Source organism: Triturus cristatus, chromosome 6, assembly GCF_964204655.1.
Source record: "Triturus cristatus chromosome 6, aTriCri1.1, whole genome shotgun sequence".
NCBI lineage: Eukaryota > Metazoa > Chordata > Amphibia > Caudata > Salamandridae > Triturus > Triturus cristatus.
In genome coordinates, this window is record NC_140589.1 from 980,216,397 (window position 1) to 980,237,879 (window position 21,483).

At 44.6% G+C, this 21,483-nt stretch overlaps 1 protein-coding gene across 50 annotated transcripts in view; it reads left to right on the forward strand.

The window, feature by feature from the left end:
• The window catches only part of LOC146820883 (uncharacterized), a 1,936,624-nt gene that overhangs the window by 1,197,003 nt on the left and 718,138 nt on the right, over positions 1-21,483 (forward strand). For all 50 annotated transcript variants that reach the window (XM_085611721.1, XM_085611696.1, XM_085611722.1 and 47 more), the window contains 2 exons: positions 7,827-7,877; positions 21,335-21,385. In XM_085611721.1, the coding sequence (XP_085467847.1) occupies positions 7,827-7,877; positions 21,335-21,385 (102 nt within the window). The remainder of the gene's footprint in view (positions 1-7,826; positions 7,878-21,334; positions 21,386-21,483) is intronic.

Below are 21,483 nucleotides of genomic sequence, written 5' to 3' on the forward strand. Positions count from 1 at the left end.
CAACCCTATACCTCTGAGACTCAAGCACACTGCACCTTATACTGAAGCAGGCTGATAGTCCGGACCGTTGGATCAGGATAGAGGCAGTTATCTCTGTGATCGCCCGTCAAAAGCCTCTTAAATCACCAAGACCCAATGGTTTTCCTGCTCTTTTCTATAAGACATTCTGCTCCACACTAACCCCAACCCTGGCCTGCCTTTTTAATTCAATAACGGGACCAAGTACAATGCAACCCACTATGCTGGATGCCTCCATCATGGTAATTCATAAACTGGGGAAAGACAAACAGCAATGCGGCTTGTTTCACTCAACATCTCTCCTTAACATGTTAACAAGTGAGCCTGATAAGCGAGTTCGGGGAGAAGGGGGTCCGAGTTGGAGATGAGGTAGCGTAGGCTAACTGTTCTGATGTGCAAGGTAAGATTTAGTGACTAGCAATCCTGCTCAACTCGATTCAGAACACGGTTCACTTGTGATCGGCAAGCAACCTGAACTCTCGCGGACACCGTCACCAGGAATTCCTGCTCCATCGGTGCCGCCCTTCATCCACGCAATCTAAATCTGACCTTGCACATCAGAACACTTAGCCTACGGTACCTCATCAACAACTCGGACCCCCTTCTCCCCGAACTCGCCTATCAGGCTCACTTGTTAACGACAAGTTCCATGATCTACCGCGAACGCCTGGACCTGAAATCCTGCTCCGTAGGCGCCGCCTTTCATCCACGCATTGTTCTCTTACCTTGCAATCCGGAACAGTCTGGCAGTGTTTGTTTCAGGCTTGTTTTTAACTCTTGTCCTGATGATGATCTATGTATCTTGTTATAGATCGAAACGTCGTGGACTCCCTTAAACAGCATGCACGTTAAACTCATGTGTTAAAGCAAGTGCATTTCTGTTTAGTTACTAAAAAGCTTTCCTCTATTATCTACATTGGCCTTAAGCTTGTTTGTTTTGCCTGAAAAAAATCTATATTTATGTGATTGTCCTTAACCTCTTCAGTGCCCATGACGAGATAGTCTCGTCATGGAGCACGGTTGCGCTGTGCCCATGACGAGACTATCTCATCATGAACCCCACCCACTAGTGCAACGCCCGGCATAGGAGGGGGAAAGGGCGTGGCACTGAAGGGGTTAATTGTTATTTGCTGAAGGATACAGGACTGTGTTCCACTCTATTACGCTCTCCTTGATTTTGAATGACCACGGTTTAAAATATTAAATCTACATGTCCGGATGGACATCTCTTCCTAATATAGTACTGATTCTGGTCTATATTCATTGTTCACCTACTTATACATGTTTGAAGGACCAATTGTTTTCATAAATAGTAACTACCCAAGGTCCTTCCTACCTTTTGGGTTTCCCTTGTTAAAAATAAACACGTGAAAGCACTTACAGCTGACTTTAAAAGGGCCTTTTGGGAAGCTTTCATGCTGTGTTCGAGGTCACAGAGGCCGGCAGTAAACACCGAAGATGGCTGCAGGAGCATACATAGTGAATAGTATTTACTACGTGTTCACTACTTATGCTGCTGCTGTCATCTTCTGGGTTAACTGCTGGCCTCACTGGAAACGGAACAAGCATTGGCATATTCAATAGGTTTCGCCTTTGGGACCTTATAAGTGTTTAGCCATGCAACAGTTGATGTTGTTGCACCAAGGATATTGTGCTGGATAACTAAACACTTATAAGGTCCCAAAGGCGAGACCTATTGGCTATGCCAATGCTTGTTGAAACTGAGGAGCAGCAACATTGTTGCGGTGTCACTAGGGCTTTAAGTGGAAGCTTTTAAAATATTATATACAACAAGCCATAGTTGCTGCTTATTTATCTTATGTAGCTAACAAGCATTGACAAAGCCAATAGTCACAACTTGTTGTAGGTATGATGTTACTGGTTGTATCATATCTGGATGCAATGACAAAAACAGCAAAATACAAGTCGGGCGGCACCCTATGCTAAGCACAGATTTTTAGCTTACGTGTTTTAAGCCACGCCCCCTTTGAGAGACCCTCCAGTTTTTTCATCCCACTTAAAGCCCTGGGACCGCCTGATCGCAAGTGAGCCGAATAGGGGTGGGGGTTGCCTTGCCTGTCGACAGCAAACGCAGGAAGGTTGACTGGGGTCAGTATTCACGTGGCTGCTTGGATTCTGAGCCGCTTGACTATGGCAAAAATAAAAATACATTTAAAAAACTGTGAAACTTGTAGGGACAACAGAAAATGGTGGATCAGACACCCTCGATCCATACACGTCTGTCCTCGAAAAGGCCAAGTTTGAAAGAGTTCATATAGAAAGGACACTTACTGAATCTACCCCCAGGTTGGCGCACTCTCTTGATTCGGACCTGTGCCCTGCAGCAGGCGCATGAACCCTCTGACGGCGCTTCTGACAGTGGATGTGCACTGCACGCCTCTGTGCCGGGCAGATCTGCGATGAACGGATGCAGGTGGGCGCTGGGAGTGGAACATTAGGTCGGGGCGGCTCCGCCTCCCACCAGGGCACCAGGGGGGTCAGGAGCAGGGTGCAAAGGCGGGCGCTCTGGTGGTGTGTAAATAAGTGCACTCAGCTGTGAGGGCCACAGGGGTGTAGGCAGGCAGGCTACAGTAACCTCTTCCAGGACTGTAAATAAATCCAAGTCGAGGCCCCGGCTCACCCTACCTGACCCAGGAGGGAATACAAATAAGCATTTATGTCATAGCAGACGAGATAAACCATCTGTCTTGTAACGTGCAAATTACAGGCAGTTATACCCAACTCAAAGACATTCTTTTAATGAATCACTGAAGGAGGAGTGGCTCTATGGAGATATGTAAATTGAAATAAATTGATATTTTATACAGTGCTGGATTCTGGTGATTGGACCTCTCTAACATTTTCCCGGTAAGAGATCAGATAGGAGGAGAGAACGCGGGTAACATACAATACAGTGAAGAAGAAAAAACGCTACAGCGCCCTTGCTCCTAAGAGGGCAACTCACACACTGGGCTTTGTGATCACACACGGCACGGAACCCCTGGGATGTCCTTATAAACAGCACCTTAACCGCGTCAGAAAGGAAAGGAGCGAAAAAAGCGAAAGCATTGGCCGCGCTGCAGTAAAAGTAAGGCCGCGCAGCCGTAAAAGCGAAAGTGATCGCGATCGCTCTGAAAGCGAAAGTGATCGCGATGACGCACTAAAGCACATGTTTTCAAAGTGCTGCTGAAGGCTAGCAGTTTGCGCGTGAACGCAGACGCTAGGCCAGCCAGGAGCACTTTGAAAACTCACCTCCAAAATGTCTCTCCGAGCCAGCGCATGCGCTGGGCTCAACGAGACCTAATAACGGCATGGCAAGGTCCGCGGGCCACCAATGAAGGCCTGTCGGGCCGCTGGGGGCCCGCGGGCCGTACTATGAGTGCAAGGGGCTAGAACAACCAATTTAGTTTTTTGCTGACCGCCTGGGATTGAACATCATGCATTCATTAGTTGCTTTCCCCGCAGCTTTGCGCTATATTATTCATCTACCGGTGTGTCCTTGCGATTGACATTCCCAAAAGCAGCACTTCACTTTTTATTTTTTGTACATTCTATCTGTACATTTGGAGAGAATACTTTTTTTTTTTATTATTGCAGATTTTATATAACGCGAACTGGACCCGAAGGTATTGGAGCGCTTTACATGAGCACCGATTTACTTACACATTCAGGCACGGGGAGCTTAAGTGATTTGCCCAGAATCACAGGATGTGGACGCGACCCCGAGGCTCAAACCCTGGTTTCCAGCACCAAAGTCGGCAGTCTAGCCGACGGACCACATCCTCTTCCCTAAGATACTTGGGGAGCGATTAGGATATAGGGCGGATTGCCACCGTCCGCATGGTGGTGGCGATCTGGCCTACATCCTTCCCCGCTCGCCACCCATTTCCCCCCGCCATATTAGTATGGCAGGGGGGACCCCGGCAGACGGAAAGACAGTCTGCCGGTTTTCTGCCGGTCGACCGGGCGGAAAAGGGGCTATATATGGTGGCGGTGTCTGCTAGACACCACCATCCATATTAGCATGGTCAGCGCAGCATAGCTTTCCATGGCGGAGACCCCGCCATGGAAAGCCATGTGGAGTCTGCTTTCGGGGGCCCGTTGCGGGCCCCCAGGGTATTGGGGGGTGGGGGGGTGCACATGGGGGCTACCTATGGTACCCCCCTGCATTGTCATGGACATGGTGGCAGGCACCTCACGGTGCCTGTCACCTTGTGCATGACAATGCTGAGAATGGAGGATTACACCACCATGGTGGCGGTGGCATCCAAATTGCAGGTGTGGGACCGCCGCACCACTGGCGGCCGGTCCCAGCACCGGTAGGGTGGCTTAATCGGCCCCTTGGTTCGCATCCTAAAGAGTGCTAACCTTCGTCAATGCAGACAGGCGTTGATTTATATCCAATCACTACCTTCAGCTCACGCCTATTGGGCTGTCGCGAAATGTATACTATTTGCAATAAGAATTAGGAAGTATCTGTAATTTACATTAGTCTATATTTGAATTGTGTGTTAGATATGCCTATCTTCGCCTTGGCTAGGATGACCACTTTTGATTTGCAAGCGCATGCCATCTTGTCTAATGACCAGAGAAGGGTTTGATGGCCTAAGATTGCCTCTAATGCCAACGCACGGGAGGCTATTAGGAAGCTGGTTAACTTAGCTATGATCAAATTGACTAGTTGTGAGTCAGAGGAAGGGGTTAAGTGTAGTATTCCAGTTATACATAGCGATTTATTTGCAGGTCTTAAATCCTTGTTTGTTAAGAGCTTCCCTGTTAATGATAAATCTAAATCTATGAGGGATAACTCTTGGTTTGACTCAAGCTGAAAAGAATCTCGTAAAGCCCTTTCAATAGCTATCAAATCTAGGTCACCAGATAGTATTAGGAGCTGTAGAACCGCGTATAAATCTGCCCAAATACAAGCTAAGAAAAAATGGGACGAAAATCGCTGGAGTGAGCTATATGAGGCCTGCAAGGGTAGGAATATGTGCCAATTTTGGCACCTTCTTAAATGGGGCAAGTCTCCACAGGATATGTCCCCGGTAAATCATGTTGAACCTGCTCAGTGGGTCAGCTATTTTGAAAACCAGTTCAAGTCCATTGGTAGGTCTGAAAGTGTCTTGTGGTCTGATATTGTTATAGAAGAGCTACGGTTTGCCCCCAGTGAGGTGGAGGCAATCTTGAAATCTCTCCCAAATGGCAAAGCCCCGGGCCCTGATTGTATTCCTGCTGATCTTTTTAAGCAGGACCAGGACCTCTGGATTCCCTATTTGACGACTCTTGCTAATGCCCTGGCTGGTGGCGCGGCGGTTCCGGACTCCTGGTTCGGGGCAGAGATATTGCCGATCTATAAGAAAAGTGATCGCTCTGCCCCGGCCAATTATCGTCCGATTAGTCTCATTGATGCTGCCCAAAAAATTATTGCTTGCGTTTTATTGGGTCGTATTCAAAGTTGGATCTCTGAAACCTACATTTTAACACCTTTACAGGCGGGCTTTCGGTCGCATGTTGGAATCATTGATCAGGCTTTTAGGTTTACCTTACTATATTGGAAGTAAGTATTTCTCGGGGGTGGCATGCTTTTTGCCGCCTTCGTGGACCTTAAGTCTGCATTTGATTCCGTCCCAAGATTTAAATTGTGGGAAGTTCTTCGGGCGTTGGCAATGCCACCTGAATTATTGAGGCTGTTGATCAGTCTGCACGAATCCACATTTGCCCAGGTTCGCTGGGGCAAACCAGGGGAGGTGTCTTCTAGATTTGAGGTGTCTAAGGGGGTAAGACAAGGATGTGTACTGGCCCCCACCCTCTTTTCCTTGTTTATTAATGGGGTAATTGATTATTTTTAAAATTTTCCGACTGATGCATCCTCCTTGGCTGGTATGAAGGTCCCCCTGCTCATGTTCGTGGACGATACTCTTCTAATTTCTAAAACGCGACAGGGGCTTCAGTCAGCACTGACCCATTTTGAGTTATTCTGCCGCGAACATGAGCTTGAGGTTAATGTGGGGAAGACCAAATTTATGGTCTTACGTGGGGCTAGACCAGTTAAGGCTAGGGTGGCAATGGGAGGAGCAATTTTAGAACAGACTTCTACTTTTACCTATTTGGGGGTCACCTTCTCCGACAACCTTAGCTGGAAGCCCCAGATTGACCACTATACCCTTAAACACATTCAATTAGGTGGAGCCCTGCTTAGGGAACACAGGCTCTCGTTAACTAAACCTATGGCTCCACTGATTAAAATCTATGGGTCCAAAATCCTTCCAGCAGTCATGTATGGTGCTGAATTATGGGGGTTTAGTAAATTGGATCCCCTGCGGGTGGCTCAAAATAAATTTCTCAGGTCTGCAGTAGGGCTACCACAATCTTCACCACGGATACCCCTTCTCTTTGACCTGGGTTGTCAACCTGTTGAGGACATGGTACGGTTTAGACCTCTGGCGTTTTGGCGACGTCTGTGGACTACACCAGAACTGTCCTCTTATGCCAATGCACTGTTAGAAGTCAAATCTCTGGGGGGTTCCCACAGAATCAGTTGGTTGTCTGAAATCAAAATTATTCTAACTGATATGGGAATGGGAGATTTGTGGTTTAAACCTGAGGTGGCAGTTTTTCCCCCGAAAAAGTGTTTTAGGGACACTTATTGGCAATGGGTCAAAAATAAGCGTTTTGCCTCTCTGACTGGAGGCCCAAGACGGTTGTGGCTGCGTCCTGTATGCCGTAAACTTGGAGTTAGGTCAGCGTTGATTGCCAGTAGAATCCTAATGTCTGATACCTCGAGTTTTGTGATCATTGGTGTGGCCAAATTCATCAGTTGGGCATGGCTCCTACGGAATCGGAGTATCAGTTCTCAACTATCTTGATCCCAATATCGTGTAGTCTGTTTTGATATAGGTTTTAAATAGAACAAGTCATTGTAACTTTGCACATTTAATATCTTTTTACTATTGATGCTTTTAATGGTGTAAATTTATTTATTTGGTTTTTATTCTTATCGGTCCAAAATATTTGTACATTTTTAACTTGTATGTGACGAATTATTAGTATGTCTTTTATGATGAAATACTCGCAATAAAGACTTTCATGACAAAAAAATTATTTATTTATGGTTAGGAATAACTTGGGTTTTATTGTGTTTGTGATCTTTTTATCTGTGTGTTGGACATTTTTATTGTTTTTTTATATATATTTGTATGTACTTGTCTCTTTTATGATTAAAGTTTTAATAGAATAAATAATTTTAAATGAATGGAGAGGGAGAAGGGGCGAACGAAAGAACGAGAGAAATAGAAAGGGAAAGGCAGGGAGAGAAAGAGGGGTGAGTTCATGAAGGAGAGAGAGATTTGAAACACGTCTTTTTCTTTCCATGAAGGGAGGGATTTCAGACCATAGTAGGTAAAGCCGATGTGATGTGTTCAGTTTCAGAAATATGTCAAAGTCCTCTTGTCCTTCAATAAGCACTCATACCTGATGGTCAGAAAATGATTTTATTTTACGACTGTCGAAAAATCTAATGGCAGATATATTGTAAAATGGTAAAACAGGTTATTATATCATCAGTGCGTTCTATAGTGTAATTCCATGGATCAGTGTCAATCTGCCTGAGCATTTAATGTATGTAAATGCTTGTTCGCTATTAAGCCTTTAATCGCTCTTGCAAAGGCAGGTTGAAATCCAAGAAAATTAATTTCGCCTCTATTTATGTGTAATACTACAGGCCGTTTAATATGTTCATTCACTTTTGGGATTTAGCTAATAGGGCTTTACCTAATAGATAATAATTGAAGCTCATTTTTTTATTGCAGAGCCTTCAAAAGAAAAAGATGCGAAACCAAAACCAGTCGTTAAGGAAAAAGGTATTATTAAAGTAATGGTGTCAATACAATCTCAAAAATGTATTGTATGATAATTACTGCCAAAGGTAACCCACGGCTCTGCACAAATTATTCCCCTGTTGGAAATACCATCTGGCAGTATTACTATTATGTATTTATAACCAGCAATATGGAAATACTGTTCAAGTAACTACTCTCTGGGGTGATTACGGCTGTTGGTAAAAAAAAATGTATATACAGCAAATAATAACATATATTTCCATGCATTCAACAACTTAAGCAAATAACAGCACGGGACATTTGTACTTCCGAGATGTAAGTAAGTAAATCTTTTTTTGCATTATGAATTAAAACCGTTGCTATTTCATTTACATTGTTAAATGAAGTAATAATTAAACGTGCAGAGTGTAGTGTCGGGTCTCAGGCCCACATGACCAGAAATAACGGACACAGACTCTTGGTATTGTGGCGCAGTAACTGGGGCAAGGCACGTCACGTGCGCCCGGCCCCCTTTTATTGACAGGGTCACCTGACTGGTGACGCCTGTGGTGGGTGGGTGTCTAGTGTGGGTTACATCAGCATTGGAACACTAGACCGTATCCAGCTGGATACTACACAGAGTAAGTTAAGAAATACTTTTAACATTGTTTGCATTGTTCTCTGTGTGCCAATGTTAAAATGAAGACGTTTCATGCAATAAAATCAGTAGTCTGTAAAATCAACCCTTTGGTGACATTCAATATTAAGAACACATTTCTCTTTTGTGTCAATGGTAAGCACATGATGTCATCTTAGCAACCCCCGATGGTTGTGATGCGGCGGGCGGTGGGCAGCTGGGAACAGATTGTAATTCAAATGGACTGTGAGACTAAATTAAGAAGTTGGCAACCTGAATATTTAACGAATAGTTCTTAAATGTCCTTGCTGGGTGGCAAACGCTAGTCGAAGTGCAAAATATGCAACAGTTGTTTGGGGTTTTTGATCCTTTTTTTTCCTGATAGTGAAAACTCTTTGTTGGATCTGGGGAATTGTGCTGGTTTATACTTACAGGGCTGGCTTTAGCGCTGGTGGCGACAATGCCTTTTGGCGCCCCCCCAATGACCACCTCTGCCACGGATTCCCTCACTAGCACCCTTTAACAGTGCCTCTCAAGTCTTCATAACCACTGTCTCTCAGATTCATTTCGTTTTATAGCACCAGTCATACCAGTGTAAGGTGTCAGAGCACTTTATACCACATTCACATTGAACAGAGACAAACATATGTGTGTATATCAGTGAATAGAAAATCTTATATCAGACAGTACTACAAGGTATAGTGTAGGAGTGGCATATTTTCGATACTGGTAGGCAATATAGTTAAAGTTCTTATTTAGGAAAGGCACATATTCAGAATTTAAAATGCAACATCACTGTTAAGGGTTCTCCTTCATATTAAGAATTGTTTCTACCCAAATGAACCCTTTTCACAAGATTAGGATAATGAAAGTCTAGGGAAAAAAACATATAGCTCTAACATGTAGCTTGCAGTTTGCATGAAGCTCTAGGGTGACAGTTAATAGCTCAATGTTCTATATTAGGATTTTGACTTATAAACGAACAGTAACAAAAGGAGCTTTCTGACAGAATCAGTAACCCACTGACCTATTTACATTATTTGCACTTAGTTATCTGCATGGTACACTTTATTAGCAGCAGGCATTTTAACCTTCTGCGCTACCTTAGGATGAGTCAAAATTTCCACGAGACAAACCTCCGGTCTCCTTACAGGAAGCCGATTAATCACAGGACTTTTCTTGACATTTTAATTGATGTCTGAATGTTGCTGGAGGCCGGGAACGAGGCAGCAGGTGATTTTAAAATAATGATACACATTTCCAAAAATGACGCCCTCACCCCAAGTCAATGCCCGGTGCGGTCGCACCGATTGCACCGCCCTAGAGCCGGCCCTGTATACTTACAAAGTTATGCTAAGCAGCAGGGCCTGTTCCTATTTGACAATATGGCCGGTCTAGGGAGTTGGTAATTTAGGTAATGTTTAAGACAGTCTCCTTTCTGCTATGCTGAGAAAATTTGTGAGGTGGCACTTTAATTGAAGGACTGTAGGATTGAAGCATAACTTCACTGGCTGCCTGCAGATCATAATGCCTTTTTGTTTGAAGATGGGAGGGGGCAAGGTGCATCTGATGTCCAGTAGGCTTGGACAGATGCAGATTATGTGCACAAGATCCTCGCTTCCATTTCCACAGAGGTGGCCAGTATGCACTCCTGGTTTCCTTTCCCAGGGGGGTAGATGCAAGAGTAAGTGAAGGAGGCCCAGGCGGTGTCTTAAGAATTTCTCCTTTGTCTTTATTTTAAATCCTGCACTTAAGTATGTTTTTGTTGCTTTTGTTACTCCCTACTCTGGTTGGTTAAAGGGTTATCCCATAGGTTTGTTAGACCTAGGTTTGATAGGGAGTCTAAAAGGTACTATCTGACGGATGAGTTTCCCTGACCTGTCAGGTCAGTCCAAAGATCTGAGTTTAGTGAAACTTGCTCAGCTCCCATGATCTTGTGGCAGCTTTTTTTAATGCCCCCCTCCTGGCCACATTCTGCTTCTGAAGGCTAAATTCTAGCCAAATTTGGGTCAGAGATGCATAGGTCAGGAGCTGGAAGATCGCTCTGTAGGCACGGATGATCATTTTGTCCAAAGCAAATGCATCCCTCCCTCACATTGGTTCATTTCCATAAGTTAGCATTAGTTGTAGCTTGGCCTGGATGACTGTAGTAGTGGATCTAAGGTTATGCCTGGTAGTGCTTTTTTATGGTTTAAATCTTTTTATTGAAAATTGAAAATTTGCAACATATTCAGCATTTTAAGAGCAGAGAAATATAGCTGGAGGTCGGGGACGCTGAGGCCCCCTTCCTCCGGCGGAAGCACCCTCAGTGCTTGCTTCATCCGTGGCTTACGACCATTCCAAATGAATTGTGCCAGTTCAGACTGCGTTAGTTGTATCCACCCCTTTGGGGGTCAGAGAGGCAGGGTTTGGAACAGATACAAGACCTGAGGTAGTATGGTCATTTTAACTGCTGTAATTTTACCAAGCCAGGAAAGTGTGCAATGCTTCCATTGGCTCAACTCATTGGGGTGACCACACATCAACAACGGAATCGGTGCCGCCAGGACGCACTGCCTCTTGATACTCTAAAAGCGACGTTGAGCTCACACACGTGTTCAGCACCCACTTTACCTTTGTTTTGACTGATTCAAATAATGCTGGGAGGTATCTAATTACAATTACTATAATTGATATTGAATCAGATCTAAACGATTTCTTACTCGCGGCACCGGTGGAATGAATAACTTGAACAGAGATCTACATAAAACATTCGTGTTACACCACTGTTGACTCTCTAGGACTGCTGGGTTGGAATTATCACTGGCTTTCCGCCCTGAAGAAGTCGTGGGACTACTTTTCCCTGATGAAACACATGTCGGCTGGTTGTGTTTTCACCACAATAAAAGAAAATACAGCATAACTGAAGAACTCTGTACATATGCTTACGTCAACTCTTGTATAAACTTGTTTTATCATGTGTGTGTGCCCAGTATCTAGCCAAACTAGTATGGTCATTTTGACTGCTGCTTTTTTACCGAGCCAGGAAAGTGGGTATTGCTTCCATTGGCTCAACTCCTTGCGGATTTTCACCCGCAAGCGTGCGTAATCAGAGATCACTATGGTCAGTAGGGAGGGAGCTAACTGAATCCCGAGATAGGGAACGGGGCCTATTGCCCATTGAATGGGGTGATGTGCCTGGAGGGATGCACGGGTGGATGACGTTAGGGAGAGGTCGATCGCAACCGATTTATCCATATTCACCTTAAACCCAGAGGCCTGCGCAAAGGTCTCTAGTTCTGTGAGGCACGCTGGTAATGTGAGAGCCGGGGTCGACAGCGAGATCAGGACGTCATCTGCATATAGACTATATCGCCCCCAAATGTAATCCCCGTTATCGCTGGGTTGTGGCAAAAATGGTAGGCCAAGGGCTCCATATAAAACGCAAAGAGAAGGGGTGACAAGGGACACCCCTGTCTCGTACCTCTCTCTATGGGGAACCGGGAAGACGTGTAGCCATTTACTCGTATTGTGGCTGTCGGGAACCGGTAGTAATTGAAGATGCGTGTTCGGTACTTCTCCCCATCCCCACCTGTTCGAGGACCTGTTCTAGGTATGGCCAATGGGCCCTATCGAAGGCCTTTTCGGCATCAATGGTGAGTAGCATGTATTCCCCCTGCGTCCAAGAGGCTTTCTCGATAAGGTGGAGAGCCCGCTTTGTGTTATCGCTTGTTTGACGCTGAGAGATAAAGCCTGCCTGATCTGGGTCAATCAGACCCGGCATGTGTGGCGCCAGGCGAGCAGCCAGTATCCCAGTATATAGCTTAATTTCAACATTGAGAAGAGATATGGGGTGGGAAGCTCCGCATGTCGTCTTGTACTTTCCCGATTTCGGGATAACCACTATGGAGGCTTCAAGCATTTCTCCCGGTATTGCTCCAGGTTCTGTGAACGAATTAAAAAGCTTGGTGAGGATCGGGGCCACCAGTTTACAGAAAGTTTTGTAAAATGATGCCGAGAAGCCATCTGGCCCAGGGGCCTTGGCAGGCTTAAGGTGTTAGATGGCCGCAATGACCTCTTCTATTCTTATGTCTCTGTCCAGGTGATCAGCCTGGGATTTAGTCAGAGCAGATATGTCAGTGGTCGCGAGGTAGGCGGCCCCGTCCACAGTGGACAATGGCGAGCTAGTATACAGATGGACATAAAAGTCTCGGAATGCCTCAGCGATTTCAGAGACCTCTGAAACTCGTCGACCATCCCCATGTTGAACCTCCTGGACCACCTGCCTCTGTCGGGTCTCCCGCAATTTGTGGGTGAGGAGGCGACCACATCTATACCCCCCTGTGTAATAGGCGTGTCGCAGCCTGAGATCTGCATATTCTGCCATGTCTTTGTCTAGTGCTGCAAGCTGTTTTCGCATGGCTTTCAGTTGATGCCAAACCCATGGTGCCCCTGTTCGCTGGTGTATCTGTTCTAGCTACTGCATCAATCAGTAGTGCCAAGGTCAACATGTTGGTGGTGGGTCCCATTTCTCTGCAGAAGCCAGTCTGGTTTACCGGGATAATGGATTTTGATGAAGCCCAAGATGTTAGTTCTTCCAGCATCACTCTTGCATAGTATTTGGCTTTGTTATCGATTAAGGCGACAAGACGATAATTGTTTATGTTGGCCTTGTCTCCCTGCTTGTAGATGGGGGAGATGGTGGAGGCCTCCTAAAATTCAGGATTGTGTCTTTTTCCAGTACCTCGTTGAAACTGGTGCCAGGGCTTTATTCCAGTACTCTGGATCGTAGTTATACAATATGGGTGGTATTCCATTGGGGCCTGGAGCACCTTATGACCTCCCTTTGGCTATTTGCCTCTTGATTTGTAGCACTGACATTCTGTGGCATTCCTCTTTGCTCTTCTGGAATGCCTAGGAGTCAGTTGCTTCTTCACCCATGGCAGGTTTGGGACAGTTCTGCATTGTCCCAGATCATGTTTCCCAGTTCAATTTGGGTCCAGGCTCTTCTCTACATTTTTCTCCTGCTCTTGGATTCCTCCGCAGACTGTTCAACCTTTTGATTCCCATTGTTAAAGTTGCTGTATAGATACTTTTCCCAGTCTTCCTCTGTGGTATGAGAGTTTATTCCTTGGTGGCCTGGCCGCCAAGACATGGAACACCCTCCCCATCCGCCTGCGGCAGACCGAAGACCTTCTAACCTTTAGAAGACTTCTCAAGACCTGGCTCTTCGAACAGTAGCAGCTTCCCCCCCCCCCCCCTCAGCGCCTTGAAACCCTTGCGGGTATGTAGGGCATGTAGTGCGCTTTACAAATGCCATGATTGATTGATTGGCCACTGGAGGGAGTTAATTGTCCACCAAAACCAGGCATTCTATTCTTGGTTTTTGAATCGTGCAAAAACCTTCGCCACAGTGATTAATTTTCATGCCTTTTTTTGTCCTATTTTGTTCTTTTCAAGGTTGCCTTCAATCTCCTCAGATCCCCTTGCAGGGCTGGGTTTTGAGGGTTCCTGCGTAATTGCCTTAGTGTTTGGTTTATAGAGCATTTAAGTTTTCTCATCTGGAAGGTGACTGCATTTAAAGATGGATGCCTACTGCTGCTCCTATTTTCGTTCCTGCCCTAGTGGCAAATTCTTCCCTGAGGGCCTTCTTGAAATTCTCCCATGTGGTTAAGGGACAGGTCATTGTGTTGTTTTCTTGGCGAAGGAGCATCTTTGCAGATTCTGATAGTTTCTCAACTGAAGCAGAGCTGTACTTTATCCACTTGTAATCAATGGTGTATTCTGTGCCAATACTATTATTCTGCTGGATTTATGATTTGGCTTTTGCCTTGAGTGTCACCTCTTGTGGTAAGTGATCACTTTGCTTGTTATCTCCCAGTAGGTAAGATTACATTTTGTAGAACAGGGGGAGTGTGACGAATGTGTAATCAAGGTGACAGGTGGTTGTTGTTGAATGGATGCTCGGGACTGGTGGATTATCTTCAGTGAAGTGCCCGTTTAGGGACCTCATATTGAGATTTTCGAGCTCTCGTAGTAAGTGAATTGATGTTCTGGATTGCTTGTTTAAGTGACTTGGCCCCTGACTTGGGATTTTCCGATCCTCTGTTAGTTCCTGAAGCAGGTCTTCTTCACTCATGGTGCCCAGAAGGTGAAGATTAAGATCTCCTGCTAGTATGATGTTCTCTGTGTGACTCTCTTCTGAGATTCTAGTTAGTTCTTTGATCAATTCTTTGTTGACTTTAAGCCTGTGCCTCGGGTGTAGATATGTATTTATGATTATGATTGGCCATTCTACTGATGATTGTTTTGGATGCTGCCTGTATGGCACCTGGGGCAGCTATGGATGCCTTTATTGGGTTGATGGTTCCTATTGTAGAGATCAAGGCATAGATTGACAGACCGCCTGACCGATGGCCATATCTGGCCCCCTGTTTTGCAGGAATTAATTGTGACATAAACCCTTGTAGTTCTATGGGTTGTTCCTCCCATGTTTCTTGGAGGAGTATGAGGTAAAATGCCTTCAAATAGTTTACTACTTCCGGGTCCTTTGCCTTGCTAGCCAGGCGGTTGATGTTTCAGACGCACATGCAGATCCTTCTTAACCCTTTCAAAGATGGACTGGTGCCGGGGATTCCCTGTCATTGAGTTTGATTGACCTTGATTGTTCACATTAATTGGGTCCACTTAGTATGTGCTGTTCCTAGCTTTGGCTCCTTTAATTCGTGAAGCCTCCCATAGAGTATTGTTTTTGTTGTTGGACACTGGAGAGCTGCTTCGTGCTCCTTTTAATATTAATTAGGTGGTGTGCACATCTTGCAGGTGCATTTTGGCCGTGTTTCTTGTTAGCAAGGGGGTTGGGTAACCGGATAGCCATATCCCCCATTGTTGAAATGCATTTGCCTCTTTCCTCATTATATTGGCTGTCTCGCTTGTTATCCAGATAGTTTTAGTTGCCTCTAGGCCCTGCAGATTGTTAACTCGTATAAACTCAATTGAGAGTAGGTCTTTTGAGCTCAGATTATCCAGGTTTTTGATTGTTTGCAAAAGTCACAATATGTTTCCCGTAGTTAAAATGTCCACTCTCCCTCTTGATCTGTATTCTAGCAGAAATATAATAGTGTCTGTTGCTCTTAGATCATTTGGAGGTTCACCGCTTAGTTGGTCTGATACAAGTTGTGATGGCCTTTGGAGCAGGGGGTTGGCAGTGCAAATTCCTTGAGGGTCAATGGGTGTCTGACCATTGGTCTGATTAATTCTGATTTGAGTGCGCTTTATTGGGTGCCTTTTGACTGAAGCTCTAGTGAGAGGCCCTCTTACTCTTCCTGATCTCATACTGATGGTGTCTTATTACGTAGTTCAGCTGCTTTGCTTATTGTTTAAGTCCGGTGCATTCTTTTTGCACCTTAGTGCATATATTACTGCGTCCATTGTTCAATGTTGGTAGGAGCAGAGACAGGAACAGGAACTTTATGGGAGGGCTACGTGGGGAAGGAGCAGAGCTGTGTTTTTTAATTTGTTTTTCTTACGGGCTCCGAGTTTGGGCCCCCGAGAGGTCCTGTTCTGTCACTGCTGAGTCCTCTGTCGAGAGCTTGGTAGTTGTTATTATATAGCGGTGGAGCTTACTCAGATAGTCCAGTCGCCACTCTTGCGTCTGCTTCCGTTTTCTTGTGTCTACTGAGTATTGGCCCTGCCGAGGGGATTAGGGGGTTTAGGGGGGTTGGCTGTTGGAGCTACTGCTTTTTTACTGGTTTTATCCGCTTAGCAATGAGGTTGTGTTGCTGTGCAACTAAGTGGGTTTTGTTTCTTTTTGGTCCACACAGGTGTTTTGTAAACACTAGGTTCCTCCGTTCTTTATATCCTTCTCAATTGACTCCCCTGTAATTTTCTCAGCCTTATCCCAATCTAGGTTTTCTCCTTTTTTGTGGTTATTTCTCCATTCTTGGTCTTGTGGTTTGTCCTCCAACCCCCACTGCCCCACCCACTCTGAGCTGAGGAAAGCTAGAAGGAGGAAAGCAAGGGATGTGGCGTCTATGGGCAGCTGGGCAACTGTGTGAGGTGTTGTTTGGCTTTTGTGCGAAGGTAGAGAGTGTCACTGCCCCCAATCACTTGCACTGGGCTGGGTCTTCTCTGGAAGGAGCAAGCCACACCAACCTACTGCTGGCTGCCTCCGTCCACCCGAAGTACTCCACAGCTCTAAGCTTTACCCCTGCGGATGGGTCTGTCGAAAACAGCTTGCTTACAGAGATGGCGGAGTCAGCTGCTCGGGAGCTGGATGCAGATGTGGGTAGATCAGGAGCCCGGTAAGTAGATCCGGCAGTGAAAGCTGGCAAGAGGCAGCAAGAGGTAGCAGGAGGTGGCAGAAGCAACTGAACAGCACAGGATAGGGCAGGACAAACCCCTTCCACATTGCTGGCTTTCGTTGGCTTGGAGACTCCGGGGCCACAGTGTCCACACTCGCCCAAACTTGCGCTCTTCAGACCCCTTGTGCACTCCGCAGCAATTCAGGATCCGATTGGCTCCCACCCTCTGAATGCACAAGTAACCCCAGTTTCTCATCAAGCTTATTTTTGGACCTCTCCACGTGTGTAGACAGCGTGTGATGTGGCAGAATTTAGGCGAAAACTGGCAGGGGCTGAAGCGCAAGTCACCTACCTCTGTGGACTTGCGTAGTGCTGCAGCAGTGCTCGGGTCTCACTTTGGGGTGGATACCTCGGTCTGCCTGAGTCTATGTTGGCAGCTTCCAAGCACCGGTTCTGAGATGCTCGTATGCTTGCATCGCCGAGTCTCGCTGCCACTGCGGGGACTCAGCTCCGGCTGCTCTCTTTCTCCTCCACTTCACTGTTGCGACGGCTGTGCCTTGTTGCACCGCCCACTGCGATTCAGCAATCAACTTGGGGGATGTAAAAATATCCCTCGCCAAAACTTAAGTTTAATGTCCAGGACAAAACCCTCCAGCATCATTGACTGAGTGTTTCATTGCAATACATAGGTGAGGTGGTATGTAGCAGATAGTAATTATCAGTTTTACACATTTTAAATTCAGTTAAAAAACAGTAATTTTAATCTTTAAGTGAAGATGTGACCACTTCTGGGCAGTAATCTTTCATAATGGGGTATCCCAATAGTAATTTGCTTATTCATTCTATGTTTCAGTTAATTGAGTTTGCTTCTCCACAGAACATTTGATGACTAAAGGACTATTTTTACCCACGGCCCTTTAGCAACTTACCTGGTAGGATGACTTACACACCCCAGATGTTCTGTGCAATTCTTAATGCTACTATTCATGCTTTGATTTATGAGGATATTGGTGAATTTCCCGCGGGCGAGCTTCCCGTTGCTTTAAAAAATAAATACAATTTCTAGACGAGAATGTAACGAAGATCTCCTCTATCAGTGGTTAGAAATAAAGTTTTATTCAGCAGAGGGAAATGTAAGTTATTTCAGCCTAGTAACCCAATTTATATAGAAAATAAAATAATAAAACATATAACTAAAATGCCGTTTTACTGGAGATTTATTGTCTTAGCTGCATTCTACAATGCCTGTAAAAGAGAGAAGCAGCCGCATGAAAAAAAGATTTGAATTTCAATTTAAAAAATACCTTAAAAACATTAAAACTCATTATAATTCTGCATTTAAGCCATAAATAGTTGGAAGTTTTACACAATTCACAGCTTTGTAAAAGAACATATTTAAACATTTGACTTGCATTTGAATCATAAATTATTGTGTTACATCCATCAGAAATATGATAGTATAATTTTTAGAGTATATATCTGTGATATGTAAAAGAGATCATTTTAGATTTAATTCTAGCAAGCACAAGATAGTCCGTTTAGAGATGATCAATGGTCTCTGGAGTTTGCAATCAGTATATGCATGTGGAAAAGATGTTCACTTAGGGCCAAAGTAATACTTCAAGCAGGTGGCAAGCAGACAAGCCCTTGGAGTCACTGTGGGTTCAAGTGGTGTAGGTCTAGTCCATGTCACCCAGGCAAGGAGGGCAGCAGGCAGGTCAGCACAGCTGAAATACTGTTCTTCCAGAGCAGCAGTCCAACAGAGTCGCAGTCCTTCAGCAGCACAGCAGTCCTTCTTCCTGGCAGAGTATCCGCAGGTCAAGAAGTGTCCTGAGATGGCAGGGTCAGAAGTCCAGTTTGTATACCCAGTGGTTCCTTTGAAGTGGAGGAGACTTCAAAATAGGGTCTTTGAAGTGCAAAGAGGGCCTCCCTTTCCTGCCCTGGCTCCAGAATCACTACAGGAGGTAAAGAAGTCAGCTGTGTGGGCACAGGACACAGCCCATTCAGGTGTAAGTGAGGCAAAGCTAAGCTCCCCCCATCAAGCCAGTTAATGGCCCATTGAGTCACACCTAAGCTCCCATTGAGTGTGGCTGTCTAGAGTGAATGCACAAGGCCCGCTGTCACACACCCCAGACTTGTATTGGAGACAGGCAGCAGGCATGCAAGGCTAGGAGCAGAAATATGCCAATTTTCTAAAAGTGCAAAAACAACAGTTGATGGACAGAATGCAGAACAATGTCATACATTCACCCCAGTACAGAGATCTGGACCTAAATCCATCGTTGTTTTGCTCACCATTCCATTCCAGTTTGAGCCCAGCCATTTGCAAATCAGTCTTGACCCTGTGCCTCATGGCAACAGTCCAGCCCGAACTGCCAAGCCAGGTCCTCCCTGGACTGGAAACAAGCATCCTACGAGCGGTTTTGGGGTTTCATTCCACTTCAGCCAGGATAGCTTGATTCCAGTGTAAGTCGACACTGCAGTGGAACTACACATTCAGGCTTCTCAGTGGCAGGGCGGAGACAAGTTTTAAAAGGCTACATAATTGGGTGGCACTGTCAGTGCTGTTGCCCACTGGTAGCATTTAATTTATGGGCCCTGGGCACATAAAGTGCACTTTACTAGGGGCTTACAGGTAAATTTATAAAGCCAATTGTGGATGAGACAATTTTACCACGTTTTTTGAAGGAGAGCACACGCACTTTGGCACTGGTTAGCAGTGGTAAGAGTCCTAAAGCCAACACAAATGAGGTCAGAAAAAGGGGAGGAGTAAGGCAAGCATTATGGGGGTGCCCCTGCAGAAAGGTACATTTCCAACAAAGCATGCTTGTATTTTCCATCTGATTTCAAAGCTATGAAATTGTCTGCACTGTAGCCTTGTTGGGCTGCTGTCTATAAATTCCTTAAGTGCATTTCCAAGCTATTTGTTGCACTTTGCTGTCCCCTTGCAGGGCACAATCAAATGTATGCAGATTAATCTTGTTAGCCAAAATAGAGCCATTAAAACGTACAGTGGTCCCTAGTGTGGAGAAAACAAGCATCTCTTTTCTCAGTACTCCATGAAAACAATCATCAAGAATAGGCATTCTTGTAAGTTATTTTGATGGTGTCTGCTGGGGTTTTGAGATGAATTGTGACATCTTTCACCAAGTGTCCTGTTTGACTGAATGGGCGTGTTCTTTTTCTACGGGACAACAAGACCCACCAATAAGCGTCAGTGTCTATTGGCTCCACCTGTGAGGTGAGCCTTGAGTCTAAAGGGACAGTGTGGTCAAAATATCAATCTGCAACAACACTGAATTCACAGAATTGAATACCACTATTTTATCAAGGCAATGAGATGTGGAGTTAAGAATAGTACATCTATACATCCCTCTATACCCATACATTAACAATATAGGGATACTTGAAATCATGGAGTTTATATTGTTTGAGGTCTTGTCTATATCTTAAGACCTCCTGCTTAGTAAGCATGCATGTTCATTATCTTTGCATCTGAAATCATGTTCATTACCTTTGCTTCTGCAAACTATGTCCAGGACAAGTGTATTACATGAAAGTTGCTGCAGCTTGGAGTGAGTAATGACAACTGCTTCATGGAATTACTTCTTATAGAAAGCAGTATTGCCCCTTTTGGTTGCCCAGGTAAGTTATTTTTAAACACCACCAAATTCATTATCTCTCCTTACATAAGACACTTGTCCAGTGCAGGAATTACATAAACGTTGTTGCAGATGGGAGAGAGCAATGTCAACTTTCTCATGGCATTATTATTTGGAGAAACTAACAATGCCCTTTTGCACGTGCCCTGATACGTCAACATAAAGTCCTGAGTGCAAAGATTGTACATATATTAGGTGAAGAAATCAAAGCGAGTAGGAGTGATGGGAATGCTTAAAAAAGTCCTGCGAAACTCACTTTGAATATATCCTGTGAACTAGATTTCACTCATCATTTGCAACAACAGTTAACTCCTTCAGCCTTAGCGCTAATGTTTGTGAAATTCCATCTAGGCCTGCTGATAAGGTTCCTGAATGGACTTATGTCTTTTTTTTATTTGTAGTTGATGGTGAATCAAACAAGTGAAAGTTTATCTTTTGTAAGATCATGTTTAGTTCAGTATATTGTCCAGAGGTCTGTATCAATTAGGTTATTTTGAGTTATGACAAAGAGATTTAGATGCCAGCAAAGAAATAATTATGTATATATATTTGTTTAATGGGCTTTTAGATATTCCTAATATTTAATTCAAAGCTGTCCAGAGCTGTTGTATATAGAATTTTTCTTACATGTCCTTTCTATAACATAGTTGATCTTGAAATCTATCAGCTAAGATTGTTACCCTAACTCAGGTATCAAACTTACCAGTTCTCCCAATGTGTCTTGTGCTTTTTAAATAAAACACGTCATTGCCAAATTTACCTAAAACAGAATTCCACTCTACCTTTGAAGCAGACTTGCAATATGTATATAAGCTATTCACAATTTTAGGACTGCATTTTTCAGCCTTTGTTGAATATTTGATGCAATTCTCAATATTGTATAGATCTCAAGTAATGTAGAACTGTTTATTGTTACAGAGCAAAAGAAAGAAGTAGAACACAAACCTGCACTTGTGCTGAAGGCCAAAGGTAAATTAATACTCAGCATGTGTACCGTAAAACATTACACTATGGCCACACCTATTTCTAGCCTGCATCACCATAAAATCAAATGTGTTTTCTGCTGG